The sequence below is a fragment of the Lampetra planeri genome, chromosome 7 (assembly GCF_965212315.1).
Source record: "Lampetra planeri chromosome 7, kcLamPlan1.2.h2, whole genome shotgun sequence".
Classification (NCBI taxonomy): Eukaryota; Metazoa; Chordata; class Hyperoartia; order Petromyzontiformes; family Petromyzontidae; genus Lampetra; species Lampetra planeri.
This window is the reverse complement of record NC_136113.1, coordinates 3,286,476-3,305,799: the sequence shown is the minus strand read 5'-3', so window position 1 is coordinate 3,305,799 and position 19,324 is coordinate 3,286,476. Positions and strand designations below refer to the sequence as shown.

Sequence of the window (19,324 nt, the reverse complement as noted above, 5' to 3'; positions counted from 1 at the left end):
TGGGTGCCCACCGTGGTGGCCACAACGGGCAGTGGGTGCCCACCGTGTTGGCCACAACGGGCCGGAGTGGGTGCCGACCGTGGTGGCCACAACGGGCCCGAGTGGGTGGCCACCGTGGTGGCCACAACGGGCCCGAGTGGGTGGCCACCGTGGTGGCCACAACGGGCCCGAGTGGGTGCCCACCGTGGGGGCCACAACGGGCGGAGTGGGTGCCGACCGTGGTGGCCACAACGGGCCCGAGTAGGTGGCCACCGTGGTGGCCACAACGGGCCCGAGTGGGTGGCCACCGTGGTGGCCACAACGGGCCCGAGTGGGTGCCCACCGTGGGGGCCACAACGGGCGGAGTGGGTGCCGACCGTGGTGGCCACAACGGGCCCGAGTGGGTGGCCACCGTGGTGGCCACAACGGGCCCGAGTGGGTGGCCACCGTGGTGGCCACAACGGGCCCGAGTGGGTGCCCACCGTGGGGGCCACAACGGGCGGAGTAGGTGGCCACACGTGGTGGCCACCACAACATTCGTCGAGGCAAAACAAGCCACGGGGATGGGTGCCACGTCGTGGCCCAAAGCTGCCCACGGTTAAACTGCCTCTTCGCAGTCGTTGGGGAGGGGGGCATGGCTCTGGTTCACCGTAAATTAACTGTGATGATGATGATGACGGTGGTGGTAATTATTGTGACAAATAAAAGTGGTCAGTCAGAACTTCTGTAGTGACGTCTCGTTGCACGCTTATGGTCAAACCAAGGGAGAGATGGTTTCGTGGCCTAGTTGAGGCCGGGCTCGGGATGACAACACAAACAAAACGTCTACAGCCAGCGTCGTCAGAATCCCCACATCACACCACCCCTGCCACTTCTGCAGGGCGCTTACCTGCTGGAAGGGTTAGTGACACAGGGAGAGTGTCTTGAGGGTGTTTCCGCAGGTACAGTACTTAAAAAGAGGACCGAATGTCCTCCGCTCAACAAACGGTACGGGGATTTATTTCGCCTCGTCTCTTGCTCTTCCACCATTTCCTCTTGAAACGAGAGCTGCTACTGCACCCCAGTGCTCCGAGTGTGAAATGCAGGGATATCCGGCGCCCCGAAGTGTTATAAGGGGCCTGCACTGCCCCCTAGTGGAAACACTCGTGATATTCATAACATTGATGTCCTTTAACACGTAGGCTTTCGCGACCAATATTCATAATACAGTACATGGGTTTTTTTTTGGGTTAAGATTCGACACCGTCTGGTATTTCCAGACAGTCTTCCATTCAAGTACTTACCTCGTTCAACCCTAAGCTTCCAATATTGGAGATCGAGTATAGTCGTGGTGATTTGGAGATTTCTCCCTGCAGTGTGTGAAACATCCCCAATACACCTGCCCATTAAAAAACTAATAAAATGTGATTTGTATGCATATTACCGTTATTGGTAATTTATTCTTTGACATTTTCAATTTTTTTCTCCATGACAGAAATTGGTTTTCATTCGGCCTAATCCCAGTGAATGGCACCCTTTAACTAATTCATCAATCCATTAGAAAGAGGTGACACTTCGTATCTGGAGTGTAGCCTTAGAGATGGGGCAGGCTTATGAGAAGTTGCATACAGGATGCGGTGCACTTTCATAATTTAACACCATAAAATGTATTTCGCAATTTTACCAAGGTGCAACATCACATCGAAATACGAGAATGGTGGAAGAATACCATATCGTACGATTATTATTTGGTATATAACACAATGGCATTAAAAAGATGTGTAAGCTATGCCAATTACTGTAATGAGTAAAATTATGTAGCATTATTAATGCGCAATGTACACTGGTAATCTGGCCTGGTGGCTCAGCGGTAGATTAACAAGCTTACTAACACAAGCTTACTAACACAAGCTTACTAACCACAAGACTGTGAGTTCAAATCCTGGTTGAGTGTTACATTAACACATCATATCTCTGATGATAAATGACTTCCGCTTTGTGGGGAAGCCAACAGTTACATGTTTAGCTTCATAATTAGAATGCTTACTGTTTGAGATACACAGGGGGAAGTGCTGTTGTTTTTATCCAAAATAACCAATTGATTGGCACCCCTCACAAACATTTACGGCCTTCGGCCAGGAAAGTCACAAAAAAATTTCACACGAACGACGCATTCATGCAAGTACCCGATGCTCCGTTTTGATGTTTTCAAATGAAACATCTAAGAATTGTATTATGTTTTGAATTCTATAATTGTATTTCTTAATTAAAAGCTTATATCATTTTACATCTGGAAGACTTCATTGAAAAGGACATTTCGTGTGGATTTTCTTTCGTGTTTAAGTAGATGGCCTTGCTGGGGGTTCGGTTCGATGCGAACTTTCACCTGTTTGGGATTGCGGGATCGAGATAAGGCGACACAGAGCTGGCTGTGCGAGAAGACCGCCGTCTGCAGATCGATTCCAACATAATCAAACGTCTGTCCCTGCGCCTCCGTCGTTCATGCAGGGGGCGCGTAGGTTTGCAGCGCCCCCTGCATGAAAACGACGGAAAGTGCAGCGTTCATCACAGATAAAGTTGTGCGCTTATATAAGAGTATTAGGGGAGTGACCTTTGAGAACATGTATTATGCAATAACAACCTCTGGGCAATAATTAGAAAAAATCTGGAATTTGTTATATAACCTATTGCCTAAAATACATTTGTAAATAATTAAATCACAGGTCATTTTAATGCAAAGTTTTCAGCCTGTCATTGTGCCTTCTTAAACCCACAGGCATCACTTGGTGGTGTAGGAGTCAAATTGTCCAACTTTATACGAAATATGTTTGTGACAAGGATGATGCCCAAATGCCTGAATTATGATGCTGACAGTTCAGGCTAGATCTGAATCCCCTCCACTGGGTCCTGCAGTTTCCTTAGGCACCATCTCCAGCTCCTCCTCCTTTCCCCACTCCTGCTCTGGCTCCAGTGGCATCAGCGTGCTCACAACAAACAGGCTTAGTGGTTCCCCAATGATGCCCACCCTGCAGGCACAGAAGATGAAAGGAACCAAAATATTGCATCATGGATAAGTAGCTGAATAAACATGACAGAGAAACCGTGCATTACACGAGTCTATTTGTGTTTACCCTAAAAAATGATAATGAGTGACTCAAGTCTGAGTCCTGAGCTGGCACTTCACCTGTGATAAAAGCAGGATCTCAAGTGTCACTAATAGCTCTACATAAAAAAATACATTCACAATAGAGGTGCTTATTCACTTAATCTTACAAAACTCCTACTCTGAGATTATATATACATATAAACATATAAACCATACTCTCTAGTAGGGCATGTGAGAAAGTGTGCTGCTCGCGTGACAATAAAAATGTAATTTAAAAGGATCTCAAAAGTACTGTAGTTTGATTAACTCTTCTTTTGCGGGCAATTCTCTTAACACATGGGGTGTGCACTGCTCTGCAAGAGCTCCAACTGCATAATTTATGCCACTTGGAATAAATTTGGGAAAAAGATAATGAAAAAGAATGTCATCACACTTAACCAGAGAAGACTCATGCATAGGGTTTATCACTTAAAAGGTTTAGCACTAGAGCTTACTGACATCCATGCAGTTGAGACTCATTATGAGGGATGTAAATATAGGAAATGGTCCAACTATAATACTATGAACTATGATATAAGCATTGTGAAATAATAACATACTTAATTTCTGGGCATTCCTCTGCAGTGGGTATTGTGCTGATCCCTGGAGCTGTTGCAGGGAATGTAGAGGTATGGACAGGCAAGCGGAGTGGCTTGAATAGGTAGAGGGACTCCTCTTTGGGTGTCGGTAGGAGAGAAACCAATGCGGGAGATCGCTGGGTTACAACGCTCATTATGGCCGGACGTTTTGGGTACATTTTTCTGAAAGAACAAGACGAACAATGGTAAAAGGTCAATTATGTTTGCATATGCTTAACCTATTTTTAATACATTCATTCTAATGCTGCACGTACTGTATACAAAGTAAAAAATATTCACCTGTAATATTCTGTGGTTACTGTGATATCATATACTGTATGCATAATACTTAATCTTAAAACAGGAATCAATTAAGACAACTTAAAATATACGTACAGATTATAAATAATGTAAACTGTCTTTTCTTGAACAATCAGGGGACCACTTTTCATATATAATAGCTACCCATATTATTACATCAAAGCTGATTGGTTGGAAGCCAGAAGATGTGCACCTGAATTCTGCCTGTGTAATTCTTCTCCTGCCCTCAGGCCCTGCATTGCAAACTTCCTCTTCCTCCTCCAGGTCATCCTCACGTGCCCTCGGGGCTAAGTTGAAGGCATCTGAGCGAAGCAGCCGGCTCAGCTCCTGCTCAATGAGTTCTAGGTCTTGCCGTCGAAAGGTCACCCAGGATGCCAAGATGCACAACTCGTACAGGTACTGTGTGGTGGTCACAAGCATGCACACATTTTAGGAAATCCAGCTTTAAATATTGTCATTATAAACACAGTTTTTTTTAGCTGCCTGACATATAATGTATATGTTAGACAAGCCTAAACCCAGCAAATAAAAATAATTCATAAATGTTCAGTGCTTATCATAAGTGTGCAGTGCTTATAGGCAACTTCTGTAGATATTTCTTTACATTGCTACTTGTTTTACATTACATGCTAACTTCACAGGTAGTTATTTTGAAGTTACAGCAACGTGCCACTGGCAGTGTAATAAAAAAATGGTAATCCTGACCTCATACATGTTTCTGTCACTATGTGTTGAAGAAGTCTTTTTCCTGCAAAATATTTAATAGACAAAGGAAGTTTTTTTGATATATATACATTCATGCAACGATTGCTTCAACTATTGTATATCTCGAACATTTACATTCAGTCTGATTTAATTTTGCCACTCCATAATTTTCAGCTGGCAACTCTTCAGGTTTATTATCTTAGGGTAATATCAAAAGTAATATTGCTTAAGTGCTATATTCAATTATTAAATTTACAGTATGAATGTGGCACGCATCCTATGAGGTAGTTTAAAAAGTGCATGTGAAGCTCATACAAATAGATCCAAATGATGTTTTATCCTTCCCTTTGAAATCAATATATAACTCTATATCATGTCTCATCCTCAGGTTGGATCGCTTGTGTGGCCATCGAAACGTCGTGATCTATTATTATTTTTCTACGTGACTTTTCCTGAAAGAACCAAAGGGTATGGATTCCTGCAGTCACGAAAGCTTCAAATTAAGATTCAATATCATTGGTTAAAGCAGATAGAAAGCGGGCGCCAAGATGGCAGGGCGCGGAAGGGCAGTCATGCTTATGGCAGAAACATTTCCCCAGCATTCCCCCTTTGTACCATGAAGGGTCATAGGGGAACTAATTCCCCCATACTTGAATCACTGCTCAATGGCACTGATAAGAAGAACATATTTTTTAGAATGCCCCGATGATTTTCTTTCACAAGGAGCAGAGCACAATGTCTTATTTTTTTTACAATTTGAGTCAATTATGAAAAATAAGTCTTGTTTTATAATTAAGCGGACTCATTCAGAATATCAAGCTTCTACATAGATACAATCACAGGCTTGGTGCGAGGCTCACGAGCCACAGGCCATGTGGTGGTGCCGCTGGAGGCCGATGCCCAGCAGCAGCACGCAGTAGGTGCACGCCACGTGTTGGTGAGCACACGCCACAGCCTCCAGCACCTCCGCCAGCTCTCGCTGCTCCGACGCACTTGGCTCTCTGTGGCACACACCAACAGCGTAAACAAAGACACCAGACACAGTGAAATGTCATTTACACGTGGAGTTCAGACATAGTGTACACACACACGCACACAACAATGCAGATTTACACATATATAATTATGTATTGTGAAAGTGAAAATCATTAGTCAGATATCTAATGTACGTATGTGGGTTGATAGTACATTATATTTACGGCACCATTGATGACATTGCAAATACACTGAGCAGTTTATTGAATGGGTCTGGAATAAATACGAGCAGACAGCCCAATGTACATGTTCTGTCTCATGCAGTTAGCATTCCTGAAATTCGTTATGTTTGAATTATACGTGACTTATGCATGCTAATACACATTATATGCCACTCAACGAATGAAATGCAATTTATCTGAGTGTTTATCGAGATTCAGTGTAATGTCATGAGCTACGTACGCCATCAGGGGTTTTGGTCGTTTTTCAAGTGCAATTTTGACAAAGAAACATGACATGTAGCTTAGAAGAGATTTCAAAAAATCATCAAACTGCTGGGTCCTGCAACAACAACAAAAAATCAACAAATTATATATTAAAAAAAACTGTGCTGTATAATTTATTGAATATAAAAGTTTGAAAGTTATCTAGTTTTTCATAAATATGTAATGACTATAGAGCCTGCATGCGGTGTGAGGGATTAGTGGCCACGGGAGGTAATGACAGCTTACAGTACGATTGCACTAGTGGCCACAGGAGGTAATGACAGGGGAGTCAGTTGGGAATTCGAAGGGACTGGTGGCTATGGGAATGTTCGAGAAGGGAGCGTGGTCACGTGACGGAAGAGGACTGTTCTGCCTCACGGCAGGGGTTTTGCCTCACGGCAGATGGGGGGGGGGCGTATGTACACAGGAATTTCCTGTTTTTTATGCTAATTTTGGTCACGTGACCAGGAAGTTGCGATTTAAGATTCCCCTTCAACCACGTGGGCGTCGGCCATTACACACATAATTCAAGATGGCGGCACACATCGAGTCCCAATGAAGCCAGCCACAATTTTCCATTGTGGGACTTTAAGAAACATTGTCTGTAAGTTCGTTGATGTTCTTATATTGGCAATGCTGTTATAATGTTAGAATGACCGTTATAATGATGCAAATGCCTTTATAATGCTGTTAAATTGTTATGAAAAATACGAGGCCTAGTTAATAACGAAGCCTGCTACTTTCCTTATTGTGAATGCTACTTGTAATGTAATAAGTCGAGTCAAACTTGTACCCAAGTAACTATATTGCGATCCTGAGAGCAAGGATCACGAAATATCTCATCCACAATTTAGTGTTATGTGTAATACTGTACATTTGGGGTGCAGTGTGATGAATACACGATGTGCCTTTATGTAACAGCAGCTAATGCTCTTGTATAGTTATTCAGTGGTAATGTAGGGGCCTGGTCCATCCAGGATCTATTGTTTAGAAACATGTTATCTAAGACAATGTTATATTGCTGTGGTGTTCATTCATTGTTGGTGTTTCCGGGTATTAACAGATGCTGTATCTGTGCTGTTTTCTTACCAGTTTTACCTCGTTAAAATCAATAAATGACGTTTGGAGTTGGATGTTCACCCTGGCTCCGAGGGTTTATTGGATGCGAGGTTAACTACTCAGCTAGCGGTGCAACACAGTGCACAGCGAGGCCGAGACAAGGACGGTCGAGTCTGCCGGTGGAGCGAGCATCCAGAGTCAGCGAGAATGATCGAGAAGGGGGGCGTGGCCTCGTGTTGATTTAAAAGGGAGATGCGCGGGAGACTTCCGGCTATTGCAGTGGGGGTCTCCGCCTGATGTCAAGTGAACGTGTCTTCAATAAAGTGCCATCTCAAGAGAAGTGTGTCAAGTCGTCATTACAAATGTATAAAATAATACTTTTAACACTTACAATGGTATTCATACTTACATTATCATATCCACAAACGAAGGTGACAACTGGGCTTCAATAGTTTCTTCCAAAGTGCTGAGTGCAACATCTAGGAGCAGAGAATTGATTTATAGATAATTTACAAATCCCTCAAAAGTAATGTAGAGTATCGCGGTGCACATCGTCAAGAACCATGGTGCAACAAATCAAATAATCTAAGCTGGCGTGTAATCCCCACATTTCACATGGTGCACTGTAACAGTGTCAGACTCCTGCTGGGACGCAGGCTGCAGGGAGCCACCACCAGGGCGCCACCCAGTCGAGCTGCTCACACTTCCTTCATCCGTCGATGCTCTGTGGAGACATGACAACATGACAGTGACATCATGTTTCACCAAGAATCTTTATAAGTTAATCCACCCACAATCGTTTATAACTTTAAAAAAAATAGCATTATGAAAATAGGTTGTCCTATGCAAAGACTGGTGCTTGCCAGAGGAATGTTGAATTAACATCATCAGCTCAGGGTTGCCAATGGACACTGGCGGAGCCAGTGGGGGGGGAGGGACGTGCCCCTCCCCCCCCCAATGATCCGATCGAAATCCCTAATTTCGATCGGATCATTGGGGTTTATTAGTAATAAATCGGCATTTTGCGACCCCCACTGCCACTGTGTAGCATATTATTATGTGCCAGGGACTCTATGAGATGATAGGACAATAGTCTGAGTTCATAATTGGCAATAAGTAACGGAAAAGCAGTTATAAGTGACTCCCAGAATTGTGTGTAGTTGCGTATACAGTACACGACTTCCCTGAAGGCAAACACCTTCAGCGAGCGCGATGCCGATCACACAACGCGGTTCGAATTCGACCCTCGATCGATGGCTGCGCCATCGCCGCACACACGTCGAATAAAAAGCAAGGGACAAGTCCTTACTTACTAACAACTCCTATAATTTTTCATTGCTGGAGGGGATGCCCCCCCTACCTGAAAATCCTGGCTCCGCCATTGCCAATGAAGATGTATGTTTAACTTCTTTCGCACCGTACATAGCCAACCGTGCTAATCGGAGGTGCGGATGTGAACTTCTCAGTATTCTTCTATAGAAGACATAAACTTCTTCTCTTGAGAGCTCTGCTACAGATCTGCCCCTTGACCCTGAGCATCTTCTATGGATTTAAATTAAAACAATTAAAACATACATCCTGATATAATTCCACTGCTGGATGAGGGCCTCCCCATGATATTAATAGTTCAATGCACTAAACACTAGGCAGCTGCTTTAATCCTCTCTATGGATATGCGTCTCTAACATGGACAGAAGTGACCCTTAAATCTTGACTTAAAGCTTTCGTGACTGCAGGAATTACTATTCTTTAGAGCTATAGAAGACATAAACCAAATAATAAGAAGTGACCCTTCTCACCTGTCGCTGTGCCTCACCCCAACCTCTCGCAGCAGAAGCCCCTTGTGCCTCTTTTTCCTCTCTTTCCCGTCTGGTGATGCGAAAGCACTGCCAGCACAAACCTCAAGTAAGCAATGGGAACATCTCAAACTTGACTTAAAGCTTTCGTGACTGCAGGAATTCATATTCTTGGGTCTTTCGGTAAAGCCACGTAGACAGAAAAAAATTAAAAAATATATCGATGTTTCGATCGCAACACAAGCGGTCGTCTTCAGGAAAAGGGGGATTATCTTCTAAAGACAACTGCTTATAAAGGTTTGAAATGGACATAGCCCAAATGCCAGCAGCCAATGCCAATGAAAGTGGTGGGCAGCATCCGCGGCGGTGGTGGGCTTTCCACCAATCAGAGGGCTGCCAGGCAAAAATTAGCATGTCAATGCAAGATCGCCGAGCCTTCTACACGGCGAGTGCACCAAGGTGCCTATGTTAATGTGAGAGATTAGCATGTTAATGGGAGATCGCCGAGCATCCTCCATAGCGAGCGTGCCAAAGTGACTATATTAATGTAAGAGAATAGCATGCGGGATCGTGAAGCAGCCGCCTCGAGGATGGCGCGCGAGGTAGCTGTGTTAGTGAGAACTTTAATCTGTTAATGTAAAAAATCAGAGGGCCGAAAATAACAACTAACATTGGAAGGTGGTAGGCTGAGAACATCACAGCCAGTTATGACTTAAACTGGTTAAATAATAACGTCCTTCCAATGATTGTTCAGTTTGTACCCATCTTCTCGGTTGAAAACGTGCCTGTGTTTAGATATCTGGATAGCTTCATGAACGAATCTTTGATAGCCAGTGGGTTTACAAAGTATCTTCGTCTTGGAAAAATCTATTTCGTGTGTGCCCACAGCATTAAAACAATGATCAGCCAGGGCTGAGGTATTGGTCCTTATAAACATTTAAAGTGAAGAGAAGTTGGCCATAAGTGACACAGGGTATAGAGAAGACACGATTACAGGTAAGACCACGCTGCCAGATACCTCACGAACTCCAGAGACTTTGTCTCATCCCTCCAGCACCAGCGTCCAGGAGCACACATTGGGGGCTGGAAACACAGTCCAATAAATCCATGAATCAACACATTTACACATCTACACTCACACTATTGGGCCACACATGGAATGTACGTGTACCATCTCGTTGTCAATCCACTGCTGAATGTTTTGGGCCTGTGCTCAGCAACAGTTTAAAAAAAACTAGAATTTCGGTGGCCTATGGCCACCTTGTTCTAGCTCGTGCAGAGGGCTTCTCAGCGCTTTCGCACCTCTACAGTCGCCCCCACTAATGTCCTCTTCCCCAACCCCCCATGTGTAGTAGATACTACTGACTCTATTGTGTGTAGGGTGTGTAGTAGACACTACTGACTCTATTGTGTGTAGGGTGTGTAGCAGGGGCGGTTTCTTCATTAGGGCGATTGGGCGACGCACCACCAATGTCATTCAACCACAGAGTCACGCTAGCCGTCACTGTCAGCCTCTGGATATAGTCAAATCAGCGTCATGTCACGTTCTGTGGAGTACCGCCTCTTTTTGGGCGATTTCACTACGGCTGAGAATCGCCCCGAGTGGCCCCATAGACTTACATTCAAAGATGTTTTTTTTCGAACGGGGGCGCTGCAATGCATTCTCTATGGCTTCCGGGAGGGCTCGCCCTAACGTGCTTACGTCATCATACGTGTTAACGTCATCATACGTAAGCACGTTTCATCCAACAATATAATTTATCGCCACCTAGTGGAATCTTTAATAAAATAAACGTGAGTGGTTTGTTTTAATAGTGAGTATAGAAACAAACAAGATGTATTGTTAGAGTCACTTTATTTTTCATTAATATTAAAGAAGTGAAGTTGCCTTTACATGCTTAAGCTGTTAATTTATTCATTGCATGGGTGGACCTTATCCTTATCAATCATCCAGACATTTGCCCCCCCCTGAGAGATTTTGCAGGAGCCGCCACTGGTGTGTAGTAGACACTACTGACTCTATTGTGTGTAGGGTGTGTAGTAGATACTACTGACTATTGTATGTAGGGTGTGTAGTAGATACTACTGACTATTGTATGTAGGGTGTGTAGTAGATACTACTGACTATTGTATGTAGGGTGTGTAGTAGATACTACTGACTATTGTATGTAGGGTGTGTAGTAGATACTACTGACTCTATAGTATGTAGGGTGTGTAGTAGACACTACTGACTCTATTGTGTGTAGGGTGTGTAGTAGACACTACTGACTCTATTGTGTGTAGGGTGTGTAGTAGACACTACTGACTCTATAGTATGTAGGGTGTGTAGTAGACACTACTGACTCTATAGTATGTAGGGTGTGTAGTAGACACTACTGACTCTATAGTATGTAGGGTGTGTAGTAGACACTACTGACTCTATAGTATGTAGGGTGTGTAGTAGACACTACTGACTCTATTGTGTGTAGGGTGTGTAGTAGATACTACTGACTCTATTGTGTGTAGGGTGTGTAGTAGACACTACTGACTCTACTGTATGTAGGGTGTGTAGTAGACACTACTGACTCTACTGTATGTAGGGTGTGTAGTAGATACTACTGACTCTACTGTATGTAGGGTGTGTAGTAGACACTACTGACTCTACTGTATGTAGGGTGTGTAGTAGACACTACTGACTCTACTGTATGTAGGGTGTGTAGTAGACACTACTGACTCTACTGTATGTAGGGTGTGTAGTAGACACTACTGACTCTATTGTATGTAGGGTGTGTAGTAGATACTACTGACTCTATTGTGTGTAGGGTGTGTAGTAGACACTACTGACTCTACTGTATGTAGGGTGTGTAGTAGATACTACTGACTCTATTGTGTGCAGGGTGTGTAGTAGATACTACTGACTCTATTGTGTGTAGGGTGTGTAGTAGACACTACTGACTCTATTGTGTGTAGGGTGTGTAGTAGACACTACTGACTCTATTGTGTGTAGGGTGTGTAGTAGATACTACTGACTCTATTGTGTGTAGGGTGTGTAGTAGATACTACTGACTCTATTGTGTGTAGGGTGTGTAGTAGATACTACTGACTCTATTGTGTGTAGGGTGTGTAGTAGACACTACTGACTCTGACTCTATTGTGTGTAGGGTGTGTAGTAGACACTACTGACTCTACTGTGTGTAGGGTGTGTAGTAGACACTACTGCCTCTATTGTGTGTAGGGTGTGTAGTAGATACTACTCACTCTATTGTGTGTAGTGTGTAGTAGATACTACTGACTCTAGTGTATGTAGGGTGTGTAGTAGATACTACTGACTCTATTGTATGTAGGGTGTGTAGTAGATACTACTGACTCTATTGTGTGTAGGGTGTGTAGTAGATACTACTGACTCTATTGTGTGTAGGGTGTGTAGTAGATACTACTTACTCTATTGTGTGTAGAGTGTGTAGTAGACACTACTGACTATTGTATGTAGGGTGTGTAGTAGATACTACTGACTCTATTGTATGTAGGGTGTGTAGTAGATACTACTAACTATATTGTGTGTAGGGTGTGTAGTAGATACTACTGACTCTATTGTATGTAGGGTGTGTAGTATCTACTGACTCTATTGTATGTAGGCATATGCCTTCAAAAGACATTTGTTTTTTGGGAGGTCAGCAATTTTTGGAAGCCTGTTGAATCAACTTTTTACATACCACAACTGGGGAGAGCACTTTCTATAACCTTTTCATTCAGGCCTCCTGAAAGGATCTCATAATTTAGGTGACAAACGAAACGCTGGGCTTTCATAATAGATGTAAAAAAAGGTCACCGGACCAGATCCTGCACCAATAACAACTCCGACACGTTTGTAAATAACTCTGCATTTTAGAAAGAACGATTATATAAGAGGCGACGTTTCGGGTGAATGACCCTTCCAGGAAGCAACAAAAGTTGGGACTGTTACTCACCTTCTTCACCTGCTCCATCACGCTGCCTCGATCCCAACCAAACTCGCTCCGACTGCAATCCCTTTAATCCGTTCGCTCACATTTGCGGGCGAAACATCTCTGCCTATCTCTCTCGCATCCCACGAAGCCTCGACAGCCAACAATCCCGTGTTGTCCACTCAACAATAGCAACAACGAACAACAATAAAACACAACCGTGAGCGTCGAATGTATATAACTAAAAAATATATATATCCGACTCTTGTTGACACGGTCGTTCCCGGGCAACCGAGTAGCCTTGCGTCATTGCGGAGGGCATCTCACTCCGATGCCCCAACCCCCTTCCCATTGTGACCGCTGCCACGTGAATTCCCAGATAGAAACTTGATAGTAGGTTTTTACCCTTTTAACTGGTACAAAACTGACACCTTTATTCAAGGCATCATGTTTGCAATGACCACAACACAAGTAGTCAAAAAAAAAGAAGCAACTCTGATAAGGATGATAATATGCACTGTCCTTGAAGTTGATTGGCCCACACAGTGCATATTATCATCCTTATCAGAGTTGCTTCTTTTTGTTTGCTTTTTTGACTACTTGTGTTGTGGTCATTGCAAACATGATGCCTTGAATAAAGGTGTCAGTTTTGTACCAGTTAAAAGGGTAAAAACCTACTATCATATTTTGCCACTGGTAAAAGAGATCAGATAGAAACTTGTTAAAGTTCGCTCCTATCAGCTGTAGAGGGCATTTATCTGATTTTAAGCACGTATCAGCGGGCTTGTATTTACCTTGGTTTACGACTGTTGTTCCAATCTCAGTTTTGTTAATTGTGCAAGACGTTAGCCATTAAAGATCCTGTGCTCGTCTGCAATTTCGATGCCGTCTTTGTGTTTGTTGTGCTCCAGCACCACGGGACCTCCCTTGTAAAATAGTCGGGCAACTTGGCTGATCGGGATTGTCGGTAACAACTCAAATAAACCCAAGTCTGGTACGTACTACAAGATACACTGGAGTGATGAAAACAATAAAAACACAACTGTTTATCAACAAGTAATATAATGCAATGTGTATATAGTGTTTTAGCATTGCTCCTTTTCTGTTAGTCTTAAAATGTTATCATTAAATAATGCTATACTGTACATTACACTATTGAACGTCATCACCAACTGGTGGACTAGCTGGGGGCGAATTCGTAGAAGTTGAACAGATTATGGAGAGTGTATCGAAGTGACAAATGCTCGTTGTATGGAAGTAGGTTTTGCAAAAACAATTCTATAGCATCCACTATTTCACACAATACACGAGTTATTCCTGTTTAGGTACGTGGAGATATTTGTACAACGGAGCACTGCACATCTCCATGGTATCATCTCTAGGAAATGTTTCCAATAAACACAACTTTCACTACTCATTATACACACCACACATTGCCATTGCAGACATCACACGCGCCTGTGTTTATCACACCCCTCCACCTACGATTAGCACCCACGCACCTCTAATTATCACGGTTGGCTGCGTTCAACATGCTGTACATACAAATGCAAGTAGCATTATACGTCAACATCAATCCCAGTGATATGTCCACAATCACGATGAATGATCACACTTCACAATTGGATAGTGTAACTTGTATAAATTTAATCTGACAACCATTCCAGTTTCAAAACAACGTGCATCACATTTTGCATGTCAAATATTGACAATCGTGTGACAGAAATCATAAAAGTGCATCGATCCTAATACTGTAATGGATCACAGATTGAAATGAATACCCATTTTGGCTGGAATAAAATCTACAGTATTCCACAATCCATCTACTCAAGTGGTTTTTCTTTAAAGACATATCTCAAAATGTGCAAGAGATTGATTGAAAAACTTTGCTCAGTGTAATGATATGCAAATTGACCATGAGATATGTAAATCAAATACTTCATTCAAAAATAGGAACATATTTGCCACTATTCTCATAAACTTAGAAGCTTCACTATTCACGCAATTATACAATTACAGATGGTATTCTATGGCTATAACTGAAATTCAGTTAATTTCGTAAACATGCACTGCTAGGTTTAAAGGCAGATCACACACCATTGATAAGTCATTAGTTTAGTGGTAACCTTTGGATGACGTCATAGCCCATAGATTTATTGCTCAAATTTAAATCATAAATGAAGCGTGAACATTTGGTTTGTAACTTTGCACAAAAAAAATCACTGCTTTGCATCAGAGAACTGTATTACAGCATATTCTCCTGACACCATCCAGTCAGGGTCTGCAGCAGTGAGCGTTTCAGCCATCCCAGGCTGCAGCCCAACCTGCAAGTCTGCCTTCAGTGCACGCAGACTGCAAAGCGCTGATGGATGGAACCCCTGCAAAGCCGTCTCAAATGCTGTTGTGTGATCCCATTGCCGATCCCCTGTTAGTTTGCGATAGTTGAGGTCGCCTTTGAAAAGGATGAGGTTGGATCGCTGTAGCTCCGCGTACAAGTCTGGTGCGATGGCCTCCATGCTGCAGTACTCGTGCGGCAATGTCCAAAACATGTGGTCATGGTATACCCAAGAGCCATCCTTCAGATGACTACGCCATGCAGCTCCTAGCTTGGAAGACCAACGGTGATTGCTTGCCATCAAGAGGTGGACAGTAAAATTTACGTCTTCTTTGGTGACATCAGAAATGAACCATGGCATACACTTCCCATGAAAGTGTATTTGATCCACAAGTTTGGAAGCTAGCAAGAATTCTGCCAATACTAAATCAGTGAAAAGCTCAAAGCCTGCATTATCCAAAACAATGTCTAGCCTAAAGCATTGTGTGCTGCTTGGGTTCTTTTTGAGTTTATCTTCTAGTGTGGCCCACACAGCTTCTGTGTCATCAATAAGGATTTTGGCCTTCAGATCATTTAAGCCAGTCAGTGGGCTTGCTTTTTGGGGGTTGTCTCTTCCAGCCGATATTGAGAGGTCACACTTGTTGCCCCACAAGCAAACCTAGCAATACAACATTCAAATGTATTAACACATGTTTACAAATTTACACATGGACTCAACTGTCAATATGTACTGCTATATATCAAACGTATACATTAATAATTACGCTCAGATTACGCAGTTTTGTTTTTAAAATAAAAATTGCAACAGACCTGCAGTAGTTGTTGAAATTCTTTCTTCACTTCATCCTTATTCAATCCAGATATTTTATTTAGAACTTCACCAAGATGATCACATAATGAAATGATTGCTTTCTGAGAATCAAAAAAGCTCTTCTCTTTGAGCTCACTGAATACATCATGATCATTGAGCGGTGGGCTGTGAAGAAAATATATTTTCACGTTTACAAATCACATGAAATGTCATGCTAATGCACTTTTTAAAAATCAGAATCATGCTTAAGATTTTGCTCAAGTTAAAATCCTTACCAAAGTGCCACGGCTTCTTGAACTCTGCGGTACATGTAGCACTCCACGTAAAGCCATGCCGAGGTAAACCAGCTAGGCATTGCTGTGAGGGACCGTTGTGCCTCTAGGTATGCATTCCACTCGCCCACATCAGGTCGCCCATCGGTCAAGGGTGTAATAGGCTTGTCTGTAAGAAGCTCGTTACGTAGTTTGGAAAGAAGTGATATGATCTTCTTGTCAGCCTCGCTTCCTTCCTACCAGAGAAAACATTATACCAATGATGCATAGAGGGCATTTGATTAAAAAGATTAACCATGTCTAATATGCCAATGTATACATGGCATTTGTAAAACCAAGGTATACTTCTAAAATGTGTGGAAATACACCAGAGTAAAACTGTTTTGGTACATTTTATATGTTATTCAGTTATAAGTTTTATATAAAATGTCAAATTATTTGAAAATTATAACAGGTTTAACCTCCGGTCGCTTCTTTAATCTGTTTAAAAAATGTCAACGTTCGTGCATTATTGCCTAATATGCAGTTTACAGCGAATTACCCATATTGTTGCGTAAAGCAGACTTTGACCTCGGTCACCATGTGATGCCCTCGTGACTCAATATAATGACATGGAATTGCTGTTTTAGAATGTAGATTAATTAAAAACTATTCACCGTGGCAATACCAAGAAACACTAGTGGCAACACATGGACAAAAAAACACACTGCTCATACAACACCTCGCCATGCTTCTCATGGAACTTCGCGCGGCTCCGATGGAGTCTGTCGATAATTTGCGTGAGGATTTTGGGCAGGCGGTCCTTCACAGTGAGATACGCGAAGGATCTGCGAGAGCCGGCACAATTCACACACATACGATCACTTAACAACGCTGCTCGTTATCGTTGTCTAAACGCGCCAAAATAAAAGTTAACGCGTTGAGTCATGGCCAGTGAGGAAGGCACTGGGAGTCTCCCGTGTGACGTGGGCCCCCTGCATCTTAGCAGTGAAGCTTCAAGGCCCAGAGGCCATGTCAGGACCACCTCCCCCGCCCACCGCCACCTCACTACCAGCGCACGGGCAGCACAAGAAGCAAACCTGTTTAAAAAAATCACGGCGATCCTTGCTCCAATGAGCTGTGGAGGTATTACAAACATGTAGTGGCAAGTGTGGCACCACCACGCCCAGTGTCAGTGCAATCCATCGTTGGGAGTGGAACCATCGTGGCTGGGATCATTATCACTGCACACGAATAGTTTTCGCACATACACAGCAACGCACAAATACACACACACAAAAGACACAGCCAAAGACCGCGATACTAAAATGATCCGCTGTACAGCCTTAATAGGGTTGTGGCGAGTGTTGTGAGCGATAACTTATAGACCACACACACGTTTAAAAACACACGCGTGTATAGACACGTCCACACAGGCTACACACATACACGTGTAGACAGACATGAGTACAGTATACACACAAACGCTTGCGTACACATACGTGCGCGCACGGGCGTATACACAAGTACGCGCACACACACACACGAGTAGACAGACATACACGCGTGCACACATACGTGCGCGCACACTATTGCAGTGTACACACACAAGTGCACGCACGATGAAGCCACTGGAAGCAATGCACTTTTAAATCTACAGTGTGGCCTATAATTCTAAAATCATGATGGGAAAATAACTTATTCATATTTTTTTGTTTCTGCAGGTCCAATATGCCTATGAGTAAGGAATAACGAGTCCAGATCATTATTCTCTGTTGAATTTTAACAGACTGCATGCACCACAGCTGTCTTTTTTCCTATGATTCCAGACTTATGGGACATCCTGTCGGTCGTAGACTCATCTCTTTAGAACTGCTGTTTAGTGTTTAGTTCGTCGTCCTTCTCACGCGCCTCCCGATTAGCAACGGGTGGCTCTTTCGTACGGCGCGAAAGACGATCAACACACGGCAGCATATACAGTACAACAAATATAAAGACAAAGATCCCCCGTATAGCCTTAACAGACTGTCGGTGCAAGTGCTGTTAGCGAGCACCTATGAAGGCCGGAACGGCACACGAGGGGGTGTGTGGCCAGCACCACACCCGACCGCCTTTGTTTCTCCCAGTGCACAATGCACCAGGTTACTAATTTGAGGCCGAGTCGACCTAAGGGGATGCCCAGGACCGGTTGCAAATAATCGTCACCGGTGTTCGCCGTGAGCGGGGAATCGCGGGTTCGTAGTGCAGCACGCTGACCGCGACACTACCGCTCCCTACAATGTACACAACACCAACAACAACCGCCATTCGCGACTAAGTGGCGGTGACGTCACCACGACGCTTGTGCCAGGCCATGTGCACCTTGAGGCCACGTGAAGTGTCGAACGCCCGCTGGCAGGAGGTCACAGGTCAGACCCAGGTGGTGCCACGGGTCGACTGACTGAGATGCCCGAGATGACTGGCTGATGCACCACCTGTGCCCCCTACTGTGCCAACACAACATCTACAACACAAACACGCGAGAGAGTGTTCGCAAACCAGGTGCACGCGTTGTGGGTGGCGAGGGGGGAGCACACGAACCCGACGCGCGTAGCAGAGAGCGGATCGGGAAGCGCCTCCATGGTCCCAGCTGGATGTGTGGAGAGGGGAGGGGTTGGCGGGGGATTTCCGCTTCCGGGTCACGCGCGCGAGCCCACGTGACCGCGCCAGCTTCCCCTGTCTCGCCCCGCCCCCACGCTCGCGTGCGCGCCACGTGACCCAGCAGCTTTGTTCAGAATGTTGAGGCTGCAGGAGGAAATCCGATGAGCTATGAAGCTTTTTTTGTTTTTACAGATGTCCGGTCGGGGCGGGTCCGAACGTTATGATAAACAATACAAAAACACTATAGGAGTGTAAAGTATAGGAAAGGTAAACTAATTATTAAAACATATAAACAAATAAAACTATACAATGTTTTTACTTACCAGCTCTTATCATAACTAG

The 19,324-nt window shown here is 43.8% G+C and overlaps 3 protein-coding genes across 6 annotated transcripts in view; all 3 read right to left on the bottom strand.

Moving 5' to 3' along the window:
• LOC144719782 (BTB/POZ domain-containing protein 3-like) overlaps positions 1 to 1,076 on the bottom strand; it is a 51,691-nt gene extending 50,615 nt beyond the window's left edge. The window contains exon 1 of one of the 3 annotated variants that reach the window (XM_078595969.1): positions 869 to 1,076. In XM_078595969.1, the coding sequence (XP_078452095.1) occupies positions 869 to 1,008 (140 nt within the window). In that variant the 5' untranslated portion in view covers positions 1,009 to 1,076. The remainder of the gene's footprint in view (positions 1 to 868) is intronic. The other 2 variants (XM_078595968.1, XM_078595971.1) reach the window with 2 other exon arrangements.
• Positions 1,077 to 2,196: 1,120 nt separating this feature from the next.
• On the bottom strand, positions 2,197 to 13,227 carry PPP1R36 (protein phosphatase 1 regulatory subunit 36). The gene is made up of 11 exons (XM_078595972.1): positions 12,970 to 13,227; positions 10,041 to 10,105; positions 9,026 to 9,112; positions 7,835 to 7,950; positions 7,636 to 7,705; positions 6,145 to 6,243; positions 5,568 to 5,708; positions 4,708 to 4,750; positions 4,196 to 4,401; positions 3,664 to 3,864; positions 2,197 to 2,984 (listed from the first exon to the last, which is right to left on the bottom strand). Exons 1-11 carry the CDS (start codon positions 12,985 to 12,987, stop codon positions 2,834 to 2,836), a joined length of 1,197 nt encoding a protein of 398 aa, XP_078452098.1. The 5' UTR covers positions 12,988 to 13,227; the 3' UTR covers positions 2,197 to 2,833.
• Positions 13,228 to 14,572: 1,345 nt separating this feature from the next.
• DCPH1 (damage control phosphatase 1) lies at positions 14,573 to 19,031 on the bottom strand. 2 transcript variants are annotated; one of them, XM_078595965.1, is made up of 5 exons: positions 18,923 to 19,031; positions 17,085 to 17,190; positions 16,367 to 16,599; positions 16,091 to 16,256; positions 14,573 to 15,938 (listed from the first exon to the last, which is right to left on the bottom strand). In XM_078595965.1, the coding sequence occupies exons 1-5, from the start codon at positions 18,961 to 18,963 to the stop codon at positions 15,165 to 15,167; spliced, it is 1,320 nt and encodes a 439-aa protein (XP_078452091.1). In that variant the 5' UTR covers positions 18,964 to 19,031; the 3' UTR covers positions 14,573 to 15,164. The 2 variants fall into 2 exon arrangements, with proteins under 2 accessions (XP_078452091.1, XP_078452092.1); XM_078595966.1 differs by lacking the exon at positions 18,923 to 19,031 and adding an exon at positions 18,704 to 18,893.
• Between the last annotated feature and the right edge of the window lie 293 nt (positions 19,032 to 19,324).